This window comes from Rhopalosiphum padi, chromosome 1, assembly GCF_020882245.1.
Source record: "Rhopalosiphum padi isolate XX-2018 chromosome 1, ASM2088224v1, whole genome shotgun sequence".
NCBI classification, from domain to species: Eukaryota; Metazoa; Arthropoda; class Insecta; order Hemiptera; family Aphididae; genus Rhopalosiphum; species Rhopalosiphum padi.
Genome location: NC_083597.1, coordinates 47,956,997 through 47,972,334, shown reverse-complemented (window position 1 = coordinate 47,972,334; position 15,338 = coordinate 47,956,997). Strand labels below are relative to the sequence as shown.

At 27.7% G+C, this 15,338-nt stretch overlaps 1 protein-coding gene across 3 annotated transcripts in view; it reads left to right on the top strand.

Moving 5' to 3' along the window:
- The window catches only part of LOC132918078 (C3 and PZP-like alpha-2-macroglobulin domain-containing protein 8), a 147,033-nt gene that overhangs the window by 88,389 nt on the left and 43,306 nt on the right, over window positions 1–15,338 (top strand). For all 3 annotated transcript variants that reach the window (XM_060979158.1, XM_060979155.1, XM_060979156.1), the window contains exon 3: window positions 11,865–12,049. In XM_060979158.1, the coding sequence (XP_060835141.1) occupies window positions 11,865–12,049 (185 nt within the window). The remainder of the gene's footprint in view (window positions 1–11,864; window positions 12,050–15,338) is intronic.

Here is a 15,338-nt window from a genome sequence, read left to right as displayed (position 1 = left end):
ATACGGTAATAAAAATAAATCATGTTTGTATTGTAGCCGAAACTATAGTTCTACGTATGTATGAATTATCGTTCACCATGATATCTGTAGAGTCCGCTGAAATATATTTGGGAGAGTGAAAACCTACATCAGGCGAAAAACAATAGGGTAAATAGACGAAATCGGGCAGTTGAATAGAAATTCGATCGAGAAAAAGCTTTTAACGTAAAAAGTTTACATAGGATTTTAGGTTTTCAAAAATCCTTTATGTTTTATGTTTGTGTGTGTGTGTGGGTGTGGGTGTGTGTTTTTAAAAAAAAAAGAACTGCAATCGAGGATCGGTTTTAAGTGAAACGTCTGAATGTACTAATGACTTTAAAATAAGTTATAAATTATTTTGATACAATACTTCTATATTTTAGACATAATATTCTATAATCATTTTCAGGGCTTAACTTGTATAATATGCAGAAACTCGCAAAGGGCAGAATATTTAACACATGTCGCAACGATAATATAATACATAAATATTCATCTGAAACCGAATCAGCGATAATTTAATAATAAATAACAATAATTAATTTAATATCGAACGTATATTAAAACCAAATATCTTTTGGTGATAAAATATTAACATAATGATTATCTATTATATTTTCTATAAACATTTAAATACATGAACACCAATATACGTGTCGTAGAACATAATATTATATGATATTAAAAAATTTTTCAACGTATAACTCTAAAATAAAAAAAATTAAAATCAACTAAAGTATTATTAAAATCGATTCTGTCACCTATACAATATACGTGTGTATTATATAGGTGTTAGTAAATACGTTTATTGACAAACGAGATTATATATTATTTTAATCAATACAATTATTATAATAGAGGGCAATAATTGTACTATAACTTTTGAAAATATAGCTTATTCGTTTGTTTTATAAATATTGATGGTTGCGTTATCCGTTTTTATTTCAAATAAATTTAATTAGGCGTATAATATATGCGTATTTATACGTTATTATTTTGGAAAATTATATTCTTCTTTGTGTTAGTATAAAACACAACATAATTCAATAAGAATGTAAGTATAATCCAAAACACTTATCCATCTATCTGCATAACCCAGCAAGTATACGAATATAACTCATACATATGATTAAAAGGCCTGGTTAAGTTTGCAGGAGAGGGGAAATTTTAAAATGTGAACATTTTATATATACCTACCGGCTACCACACCTAATAAACTAATGAAATAAACATTTTTAAAAACATCATCTCTTAAAACGAACTTAGTTAACTCTGTAGTAAATATTCCATAAAACATTGGTAATTAAATAAAATACATTTATCAAGTATTCCCATCTCGACGCAATTTATTTGGTGCACTACAGCTGTAGGAATTTGCTCATTTCCCTTCATTCCTTATATTATTCCGTGTACGACATCATTATACAGTTATATTTCCGCAATAAGCGTAGGTAAAAAGGTACGACGAACAAATTGAAAACAAGTCGAGTTGAGATCAAAACATAAATCACTGCTCATAGACGACTAATTAAAGCGGATTGCAATTTATGAATGGTCTACAGCAAGTATTAGTTGTAAATCTTTTGCATAATATTACCCTTTTCCGATGGTCTGACACATGTCACGTGTGTCATTAGTATAAGCAAACATCGGAGTAATATTCCAATTTATTCGTTGATCGTTGTGATAGATGTTAAGAACAAACGAACATTTCTCAATGTATCAACGGAAATTCAAAAAACGATTCAGATCGAAACTTGATTAAATCGCACTCGGCTACATTTTCTTGGTTCCATATAATTTGGTTTTTTCCTGTGAAAATCGAAACGCATTATGTTTAAAGTATTATCTTTATACAATTTGAGGTGTTGTGTGAAACTTTTTGAAACCGTTTTACTACTTGAGATTAGGTTATGCGTCTGTCTACAGAAAAACATGTTATAATAAAATGGGTCCTTCTTTTATACAGTCTGAAATCTATTTAATACTGGAAATATAAGATGAACCGCTAAAAGACAGTGTCTTTATAAAATATTTTGAAAACAATATTAACAATAATTCCATTCAAAAACTCAGTATGTATAAAACATGATTTTACAAAAAAAAAAAAAATACTCAATATTTAGTTTAAAATGAATATTTGTATAGGTATTTATTTTTCTTGACCATAATATCACTGATGATTGCTTTCTCGATTTTATTGTAAATATTTTAAAACATACTTTATTAATGAATACTGTAATTGTTGATCGGGTTTCAATCTCAATAACGTTACTAATGGTGCTGTATGATCATTTTTAAGTTTTATCACTATCTATTAAAAACCAGGAATGATATAACAATGATTTTTTTGTTGTTGTGTCCGCTTAATTCAATCTGAATCTTAAAAAAAAATTATATTTAAATACTGCACATTAATATTTTGGGTGTATATTACTTATTACTAATACAATTATTAGGTAGAATCATTTTTAAAAACTTTATAAAAAAATTCCAATATACGTTAACCATTTCCATTTTATCCATTAAAAAAAAAAAACTTGACTGAACTGATCACAACATTTTCAGATATTATCATTTATTAAAAGTTAATTATACTTATAATCTTAATGAGATATAATTTTCAAATATTTACTATACTCACTGTAAATATGATCAAAATATCTAAGTAATATTTTAAGGAATATTTTTTAACACACTTATAATATGAATAGAAACAATACCATACTATAAGCCTATATACTAAGTCATTGTTTAATTTTTCACTTATATTTTATAAAATATAAAAGCCAGCATTCAATTTTATTTGTATCACCCAAAATGAGTAAAAAAAAAGTTTCGTAAAACTTTTATATTTTAAAGTGTAACTTTTAGGCGAATCCATTGATTAGTTTTCAAAGAAACATGTGCCAAACTAAATAAACAAAATTATATCAAAAATAAAGAAAGTTAGATGTATATACCTATATAGTTATGTACATATAAAATATTATGAATCATGTCTGAAGTAAAAAAAAATTCAACGAATGATTTTCACTTTATATTTCGATAAATAGGTATATTTGGTTGAAATCAATCTTGTAATATCAATGTGTACAAAATAAAAATTCATTTTTGGTAAATCTTAACATGTGGATATATTGGAAACCTGGCGTAACTTCGATGTAATATTAAATCATATTCAGTTAAGGAGGAAGTCTGTAGACATAACGAAAAACCACCCTTACAAAACACATGTATCTATTAATAATTTTACATTTTAAAATTGCAATTAAGCTGATCACTGTATAATTATTATAAAAGACGATTAATATAATATTATTTTGACTGCAATCCACAGTGACTAAATTATATAATAACACCGTTTCTCGGGTCCAACATATAATATCTCTACTGCCTCTTCCACCACAACCACTACCGTCGCCCACACATACAAACCTACTACACCCTCACTCGCCCGCTACTAGAATTAATTGAGACATTTCAATTACGCGCCACCGACATTAATTTTCTCGTATACCGTGAAATTGGCCAAGCTGAACGTATCAAATTTATGTAAATTATATCGACTCGTTATATTAATTTATCAGCTAAAATGGTTTAATTGGCCACGCGCAAAATGGCTGACATCCAATTATAAAGTGCGAAATTGCGCTCTTTCGTCGCTTAATTTTCAAAACGAACTCTCGAACGAATATAATGATCATTATTATGATTATTATTATTATTCATAATCTCGTTTTACTCCATCTCTGTGCCTGCGATGACATAGTAATAATAATATAATCGAGTCGTGCCAGTAACATAATATTGTCTATTTTAAACAACGGACCGTAAATGTACATGTCAATATCATACGTGTAATGTTACCCCATCAAAACGGTACAATTTTGCCGGTAAACAGAATTGCGACGACGAAGACGACGACAACGACTGATGGACGGAAAATGTAATGTATGATGGATTCCCATCATATTATATTATAGCTAGCACACGTATATAATAGTACAAATTCGAACATCAGAGACAGTAAAGTTAAAATTAAACCCGAGCGCGGCCATAATGTAGGAGCTAGTAAGAATTTAATTATTCAGTTCGATATGAGTTAACACACGTCACACACACACACACACACACACTAAGGTATGTTCAGCCGTATTTATGACTTTTATGTTACAATCTCTGTGTGGTCGTATTTCATGGTTTCTGCGCTAACTGTACATTAGATGTATATTGCGACCGTACAAATATTGATCAAAATAATTCAATTAGACTTAATCAAAATTTATTCGCAATGGATTTATTTGGACACACACACACACACACACGCATAAACATACGATCCCGATAGCCCGGCCATTACTCGGGAACGGAAACGTGAATAGCTAACACCGCAATACGATATTTCATCGTTATTCTTTTATCGTAAGATATTGTTTATCGTATTACAGTTATATACCGTTGTTGCGGAGTGCGGACCATGGCACACGTTATAATAGTCCGCTATAAAGATTACATTCATTTTGCAATAATATAGTTTTCCAAAGAAATTGTTCGTCACGTGACGGTAGCAAAATGTAGATAGGTACGTATACTTGAACATTATTATATGACGGTAAAATATGAATATTTTTCATCGTAATCGAAACTTGAAGAGCTATAGAGAAATATTGTAGATTAAACTGTGACCCAAAAATAAAGTAGATAGTCACATATTTCATAAAAAAGTCAAATGAAACGCAAATAAAATTCAGAAAACTCGAAATAAATTATTAATAATATTTTCAATTTAAGTAAAACAATATTATTTTTAAATAAAGTTTTGTATTTTCATAGTGCATGTTTAAATTTAAAATTCACCATAAAAATGTTATCGATCGCCATTTTTTATGTTTAGCTTATCGGAGTAGACAATATTATGTACCTAACTTAATCCAATCTAAAATATTATTTATCTAGCACGTATTATTTTTTATTATTATTAGTTTCTGTGGCCAGTAAACGCAGACTTACCCCGTTCTATGATGTAATGAAAAAATATAACAAGATATTTTGAAAAAGAGACGTGTATAACACTGTAATGAAATGATATTGCTGGTTCAATTTATATAGGTAAATATATAAGTCGTGTATAGTTTAATATAGTAGACGTTCAAAAGTAAAAAATAAAATATTTTACCACACCTGATTGGTCGTACGTTTCTTATTTTACAATTACATACATATTAAAAATAATATGTTGAATTTGTTTTTTTTTTTGTTATTTCAAAACTTAAGGAATATACACAATTAAAAATAAATTCAATATTTATATGAAATAAAACAAGTTAAACAATAAAAGAATAAAAAGCGAGTCTCATTACAAGGTGTACACTATTATATAGTCTTTTGTCGGTTATTACTTATTACTTATTGAATTTGACTGAACTCTGTATAATAAATGCGCCCAATTCGTTTTTATTTTCGTTCAATATTAACAGACTATTCTGAAAATATAAATTAAAAAAAATTAATTGGTTACAGTTCTTTCAACAGAATGATTTAACTTTTCCAACAACAACGAATTATTATTCTTACTTTGTACTACGCATTTAACTACGTTTAAATAATACTAAAACATTGGTTTTAACTGTAAACACAATCGAGCCAAAATGGTTATTATGTTTAATAAAAATGAATGTACTCTATTGCCGCATCTCTATTCATTAACGTATATAGCACATAATAGTATAATATTTCATAAACACGGTTGGTGCCTAAAATATTATTATAAAAAAATAATCTAAATGATACTTCTAGAAAATATTTAGTATTCACTGTAATATAATATTGGGTGTTTCATAAATAACGCATTTTCCAATCTCTCTATAAATCAATTTCGTTTTAAACGAAATATTTTATATTTAATGTGTATCGTTTCATTACGAGTTGAGATCTAAATGTGAAACACGATATCGCGCATATTAACCCCTCTACTCGCTCGGTATGCAGTGACTGTCAATTAAATTCTTAATCACGTTTTAAAATACTTGCCCGTTGAGTTCGCTGATGACCCGTTCCGGTTGAATTTCTTGCTGGAGATCCGATAAAGTTCGCACTTTGTTTTCATAGACCTGCAATTCGGTAAAGCCCCAAGAAGGTAAATCACAGAATCTTGGTTAGTTAGTGGCCACTGCCGATCGCCGCAGAGAGAAGTGGAGGAGTTAGCCCTAAGTAATGCGATCATCAACCCAAGAAGTGTGACAGATGTTTTACAACTAAACCTCAATTCGTAGTGAAACCATATAAAAATATACAGTATTTCTTTTAAAATTAAACGTATACCTATATAGCAAATTAAGAAACTGCGTTCTTTATTAATTAATTTTTTTAATACAATTTTTCAACTTTTTAATACCTACATAAATAGGTCCCTGTACCATTTGGTACCAATTATATACCTATAAAATGATTAGATACAATTAGATACAACATTTAGAACAAGACTATATTTGCTCAATAACTTACAGTAAAATTAGGTTCTCATTAAAATAAAATCTGCTTAAATCGCAATAGGTAACTCTTTAATAATGAAATAAGAAATCGTATGAAAAATTGCATATTATACAAAACTAATTAATGTAATGTTTAACTAAAATTCAATGCTTACAAATTGTATAATAAATCATGTCCAAATGTCTATTAACACGCAATTGATTTATTATTTAGTGGCTGTATAAAAATCTTAAAATTTTAAAATATGATTTTTACGTATAAATAAAAATTCTAAAAGTCAAAATTTAAATAAATTCATAATCAAAGTATAAATGGAGTGTACAGTAATAAACCTGCATGTCGAATCATCCTGTATATTTTACGTAAATGTATACATTACACATATTGTATACAATTATATTATATTGTTATAATCTATGTACATTGTACCTACATATGACGTTTGAAAAAAGTAATAGATTAAAACCATTTACTGTTTTAGTTTTACCGTTTACGAGCACGAAATATATAAATAAATCATTATATTTATATATATATATATATACATGTAATTTAAGCTAAAATAACCGACAGATAATGTATAATATGCATACTATTACAATAAAGTCAAAACAATTTCTGATAAAATTCAAAACTTAAGAACTACATTTGACTATATAGGATGAATAATTTCTTTTAAAAATCAAAAGCGTAATAATTTATTTTACAACGATTTATGACTAGGAATTCTATAACTACTTAATGTTACCTATAGAATAATTTATTAAATAACCATGAAAATAAAGTATACTGAGTAGATTATACAACTGCAACTGCTGTTAACTTTTCTAGATTGGTAACTACTAAACTCGCCAAAAAATAATGATAATTTTTCAAGTGTTATATTTACATAATATTTCTATGAGGTTATCTAAAAAAAAAATTATTTTTTTTTTTTAATAAATCGTCTTCAAAGTTGAAAGGAAAAAAAAATCCGTCAAAAGGCACTTTTGATTAGACTTGACGACGCGATAAAATATTAATAATATAATTATTGTCATGAATATCCCAATAATAATAATTTTCTATCACACACGATTAGGTCCATTGTCGAGGCGTCGATCATCGATTACCCAACCGAATTGCTTAGCGACCCCAACAGGGTTTTTGTTATTATCAGAGACATTCATTTATAACTGTGGTATAGGTGGTGGTTTTTCCCTCGGCTCTACCAAATACGCAAGCACATACATACAACTTAAGCCATTTTTATTAGTGGCAGATCCATTAGAGTTTACCCGGAGGCGTTGCTCTAATTCCACCGTTAGCACTCAGCTACGATCGATAATATCTCCTTGCAGTACTTTCACCGTGTACCGCAGTTATGTACGGAGTATAATGATAATAATAATAAATCATAAACGCAGGTAGGTTAGGATATGATATTGAAGTTTAGGAGAAGCCATATACTCGTATATATATATATATATATATATATATATACACCTACATCGAAAACCAACCAATTCCGAGTTCACCCTAACTATTACCAGTAGTATTTTAGGTATACTTAAGTATTAAACTTGCATCGTATGCAAAATACAAATGATCGTATATTGTGTTTCTATTTATAATTAAAAGCAATTTATTTCGTTAATGACTTCGATAAGATACTATCTTCGAAAAAAATGTATGAATTCGACATTATCAGCATAAAAAATATATATAATATAATACATACAACAATAAATACACGTTGTCTTTAAATTCGTTTGTTATTTACACGTAACAAAAATGTATCTACCCCTTAGTCGTCATCTCTTCGAACCTTGAAATTTACATGTACCTATGCACCTATCTGAATGCAGTGTGAACACTCCTTGTATTATATTTACCCAAAACACGTTGAACGGCCAACGCGTTTGAAAAGTATCTAAAATAAATTGTATTCCGTTAAAAACACAGCGAGATTGCCAAGATTGACGACGGACTATGTCAGGAGATGAGGGTTATTTGCATTAAAATATAATACGAATATCGCGACGAGTGACGACCGAACTAAATTGTTAAAATATACATTATACACATCATATTTACGACTGTACATAAGTCTTAAATGATGGCAACGAAATTATATAAGTTAAATTTACACGTTTCAGCAATAAAACATTGTACATAGATTTGTAACTGCTGTTTGGAAACTACATCAAAATAATAGGATTTTGTTTTGGCCGCGTAGTAGTAACAATATGTGTATTTTGATGATCTAAAATCGTAGTTGTAAAACTTCTAACCCAGTGGAAAGTTATAAAATAAATATATAATATATATATATGTGTGTGTGTATTAATAGCGTAAAATATGTTCAATAATCACACACGTACTTGTACTGTTTTTATGTTTGTCGACTTGGTAGAAATCGGCTTGTTATATTTTGTCGAAATGCAGGTTTTTCACTCGTTCAAATACATTATTATCATTTTTTTTTTTTTTTATTAAAGCGTTTGATTTTAAACATTATGGCACGATGATTATTTATAATATAATATTTTAATTACTCATAACATAAAGCCGCAATATCGGTATTCTGATGTATAACTGATACATTAATATCAGCTAACACGTATAGTATGATCATATACTGAATAACGGCCCTCTTCATTTACCAGTATGCCAGTATAATTATATAGATATTAGCAACTAAAATAATAAAAATAAAAACGAAAAAATTTTATGGTAACCGTGTAGTTCGTATCACACTTTATGTGCAGTATACCTACTATTAAATAGGGATGACGAGTGTTATTCATTTAACCTGTCACTCTGTACATTATACATTTATTTTATTTGTAGACATTTATTACGTGTAAACAGGCTGAATAACTTTACTCTCCTCACCATATTATACATGTTATCATTATTCATTGCTTAGCTTCAGTTTTAATTTATTACAGCCTTAAGTTATCAAATATACCAATGTAAATATGTACTTGAATTAATGATGCCTGTCATGGTGCCAATGCAATACATAAATAATATAATAATATTACGATACAGTTTAATTGTATTTTATATAATTTAAAAGGCGAACAAAGATTAAAATTGGCAATGAAATTTGTATCTATGAAAGTATATAAATACAAAAAATAGACAAGCTATAATAATGAAAAAACGGATACATTGCGATTGTAACATTTAAATTATGTTAAAATTTAATTAGTATTATTATGGCATTAAACTTGTTAAATAATTAAAAAAAAAAAAAAAACATTTGTCGAGTTTATAAATATAAGAGCGAGTAATATTATGTACTAAAGTATTTGTGTGTTCGGGACAGTAAACTATTTAATATTGATACCTAATTTATATTGAACAAAACTACATTCATCATGTTCTGCTAAGTGCATGATCAACAGCTATATAAAATAAAGCACATAAATATAAATATAAATGCTATACTACTTCTAAAAACTTAAGTATGTGATAGATTAGACAGTAAAGTTATCCTGTTGTCCTGTGATAATTATATGTATATACTAACGTTTAAATATCAAAAGAGTTGTACAAAAATCAATAGATATACTATGATAAGTTAAATTTAACATAATTTTATATCCGTATGAAGATGTTTATCGATTAAAATATTATTTTTATATGCAAACATGTATTTTATAATAGTAATAAAAAAGTATAAAACGTTATTTACTTGATATTTGATGTTATAAAATATGAAAATCGTTAAAAATAATTTAATATTTATAATATTTATGAATATATAAATCAAATATTCTATGTCATATTTTACTACCTGTTATCTATCACGATTTTGCTCAAAATGTAGAGATACATTTTTTTATAGTAGTAGTTTTTTTAGTTATACTAATTATAGATTATCCATATTTTGTAAGTGTATCGACTGATAATAAGCTAAAACTGAATTATCTTGATGCACCGAAGTAAAATATTTAAATTTTAAATATTTGCGTCCATACAAGTATATCATGTACTATTTATAAGAATATAAGATGATTACTAACATAAAATACCACTAAATAGTCTAAAACGTAAATCATAATATATTTTGTGTATATCTTAATAACATGATACGGAAACTTTAAGACATAAATCTTAACGATATCTGTTAAATAATGTATATATAATCAATATTTTCTTAGTCTAACGATCTATGATGAGGCAACCCTTAACTAACTACTTAAAATTTGATAACCCACTTCACTTAGTCTTTGATAGAAACACACTACATACCATAGTTTTCCAATAAATTTCAATTAACTATAATTATTATAAATCAATCTTATGGTTGTATAAATGAAAATAAAACAAGAATAGTGTAATTTTTCATCATGTTTTTTTCATAATTTATGCATTTCCAAAATACTAAAATATAAATTCTTATTGACTATTGTTATACTCCTTATTGTATAATTTATTTCTTAATACCAGTCTTAATTTTAGTCTTTGCTCTTAACTGCAACTTTTGTAATACTCATTAGATTGAAAGCATGACTGAAATCGAAAATATTTCTAAAACGCATAAAAAAATACGAGAAAAAAAAAATAAACATAGACCTTGTTTTGTAAATACATAATATATACATACTAGCTGCTAAACTTGACTTCACTTGGGAAAAAGTAAACAAACATAAAATACGGAGTTGTTATTGGTATATCTCAATTTTAGTGTACTTCAGTTCACGGACAAATCCACATCGATTTACCTCCCTTTGTAAACTAATTCGACCTAGTTAGAATATAAAAATTGATATATTTTCGAATGTGATTCGAACTACTTTCTACGTTTTTCTCAAATCGCTAATATGTTCCTTAAAATCAATCGATTGATTTTTGAGTATATTAGCTACAAATACAAAGACATTGCCTTTAGTTGTATATTTGAATAATAACCAATTAATTAAAAACTTTTATTTATTATTATTATTATTATTTAATGAACATTTTATAATAGCGCATAGTGAGTTAGTTAGTCTTTATCAACTAAAAGAAAGAGTATTTCTATAATCATTGAATTATATGCCTGTGTGACACACCCTTTAGGAACCTTTAAGGATTGAAAAATAAACTGAAAACTTCTTTCAAGTCTCAAAGTATCTATTGATATATTTTTTTAAATAAATGGGTCCAATAATTTCTAAAAATAATCATTAGTAAAAACTTTCATATTTTGTGTAAACATATTTTCGCTCTTTAATCCAGATGAGCTATCGATTCCTCTGTTTTATTTTATCTGTCGTGTAAAATAAAGATATCGTATAACACAATATGCATAGTAGAACATAATTACTAAACGTATTCTTACATAATAATATTTAAACGATTTACTTGTTGTGCAGGACATTCAATGTGGTGGCACCCAAAGTGGCCGTCCCTGGTCAAAGAACCGCGGTACTGGTTAGTTGGAATCCAGCGTGCAGTCCCAAAGACGTTACTTTACGGCTTTTGCGTCAGATACCGGTAACTGAACAACAACGAGCGGCTGACGACGATGTACTGTCACATAACACCGTCACCATACATGGTGAGTAAAACGACATGTTGAAATACTTTCTTTTCTATAAGTACCTATCACGATATCATATTTTACGACTCGAGAAAAACATATTTATAATCGTAAACTTCGGCGACGACAAATAATATAATATAAATAAATAATAAAATATATATAGAGAGAGATTCTACTTGATACACGAGAATGGGTAGAAAGGATGAACCTATCTAGAGATAATCAGTAGGAGGGTTTGTTGTGATCCACCTGTCAACTGCACAACCGTAAAATATAACCCAGAGTATAAAATCGAGGCATTCTATATACGGCGTGACCAGCAATTTCGGGGTGATCGAATATTTCCGAAATTTCTGAAAAGGTATTTTATTTACATAGTTGTAATTCGTAATTCGATACACAAAGTCTGCAATTTTTTATTCAAAAGCAGTATCCGTGACATTTCGTCTAACTTTCGGGAATTTTCAATATTTCTTTTTTTTATTAATATAATGTTTATTTTTTAAATATCAACGATAACTGATAAATGATCATTATACGTATTAGATATAAATTAGATAGGTACAAACTTTTTTATCGATTTCTAAGAAAAAAATTTAACTTATCTCCTAAAACCTTTTCCCGAAAGATATATTGTTTTACAATGCAATTGTTGAACTATAGGAAACTTCAAAGTTCTTGTATTTTCAACAATAATCAAATTAATTTTTTTGTTATTCTCAGAAGTTGTTAATTTCTAAGTTTATAACACTTACCTATGAATTTAGGCATATAGAACACAAATATCAATATATCAAATTTATATCGTTCTACAAGCATAAGAAATTATTAATTTAAAAAACATTTAAAAACTTAAAAAAAATATATATGTTTAAAAATAATACCTTAATAGAAAATGTTATGTTAGGTATAAGTTTTATTTTTATTAAAACGCCAATTGTATCATTATTAAGTGTATTAATATTTTATGAATATTGCTTAACTCTCCTGGAAACACGATAAATGCTGTATACTTTAAAATAAACTATCCATTATATTTTTATGCATTTATATTATTTTGACTTTATCCACGAAACCATTATATTAATATACAAAAAAAGCGATGTTTGTACATTTTCAACTTATTTGGGCATTTACATACATTTTCACATTTTCAAACACACACACACACACATATTATTATAATAATAAAAAGGTCCACTAATGGCGATTGTATTTTTTTTTTTCATTGAGGGGTACATGTGTGTGCACGAACCATGTCCCATAGAGTCGGCGCATAAACCGCTAATTCGTCAACGAATTGTTCGAAAACAATCGAAAAACATCGTGCGACCTCTGTTAATTTGGATTAAGTGCCGGCTGTTATTAAAACACGTACCAAAACACGATTATAACGGTGCGTTACGAGCACAATGGGCGGTACAATAAATGCACAAAATACACACTAATATATATTATATTATATGCGTGTACCTTCTTTAAACACCCGAATTAACATGGCGATAAAGAATGGATTCTCTCTTCAGCTGAACTAACTCTATAGGTACAAGCAAAATGTAGGCATAGCGCATTCAACGTGGCCAATTTGTCGGTATATACCTAGTCGATATAGATGGTGGTGGTGGTGGTAGAAACGGCGCTGTTTTCGAAGATATAGTGGCCCAGACTTACATACGCGCGTAATACGATGATGTGCGGATTACGGACCTTAAAGTACTAAGGTATTTTTTTTTAAAACCACAACTTACACCACTTCCCCAGCGAGGCCCAAAGTAAATGTAAAATATTAATGCGTAACCATTTATCCATAAATTTAATTAGTAGTGATACCTACATAAGAAAATAATTTTGCTTTAATAATATCAACACACTAAAAACTAACATTAATTCTAAATCAGTGTCAAAAATAATTTTCATTATTATAGGTACTTTAATTTGTTTTATAATAGGTTATTATTTTTTGATTGAGTTGAACAATGCTTTAAATGAAGTGGTTTATATATTATATATTTATATAATATGCATAATGTATAAAATAAAATATAATAAAGTTTTCGATTAACGTAAATAAATTACTTAATCGTTATTAATTGTAAATAATTGTGTTATGGTAATATAAGTTAAATGACAAATAAATTAAATTAGGATTTCGAAAATGTTTTAATTTATCTTTTTCAATTAACTACATTTAAAATATTATTCTGTGTGCCTGAAAGAATCTAAAATAAAAAAATTGTCATTATTCAAGTTTTATTAGTAATCACGACGTAAGTTCAAACTTTGAGCATTGTATGTAATTTATATTCTTATTGCAATGTTTAAGCGTTATAAACATATATGTTAGGTACTTAAAATACTTTTTCCAATCAAAATAAACGAAAAACTATACATACGTATATATATTTTACCATAATAGCTCCATATAAAATGACAATACGCGAATAAAAAAGTAATAATTTATCACTGAATGGGTATGATATTATGCACAGTAGTAGTTATTAGTGAGATATATTTACCAAAATAATAATAATTGTAATACAATAATAAATTGAATAATATCATTGCATCAGCTGGTATTTTTATTCACTGCTTTGCATGCTTTTACCCCTTGGGAATGTGTACAGTGTTTAACACACACACTATAACTGTAAAAATATTCTTTAAAATGCTAACTATTTATTAGTCTCTCACTAGTATACTCACGTTTTTCAGTATAATCTTACCACGTTGCGTGAGGTTGGTAATTACGGAGTATAATTTAATCTGGGAAAAATCTTACCGAAAACAATTTTCTTGGTACATATAATCTTATATTATTACACATATAGTATATATATATATATAATAGGTTAGGTAGTTAATACATTTACATATATATATATATATAGTAAGTACCTATATAACAATCGTATACAGTCCCGTGGTAAAATTCTCAAGTCACGTACAGGACACATATTATTATAGTATGACAATACTATAGAACTAGAACTAATTTTATCACCCATTACGTTCGTTTGGCCAATAAGAAGAGTATGGATAGCGCAATTAGATTGTACTCATTTTTGAATACGAAATGTTATTTAATTAGACATTTTTGACTAAGGGAGAGTTAAACTGTTAATAAAAATTTGATAGCCTTAATAGATATCTTTTTTAATTTCACATAATATAAAATGTTTTAATAGAATATACGCGAAACACATTTCTGATAGTTGCCAAATTAGTTCCTGTTTGGAATTCAATATTTTAGACATACTAGTGTTGCAGTCGATATGTCTCCAATTTTAAATATCGATTCATTTAT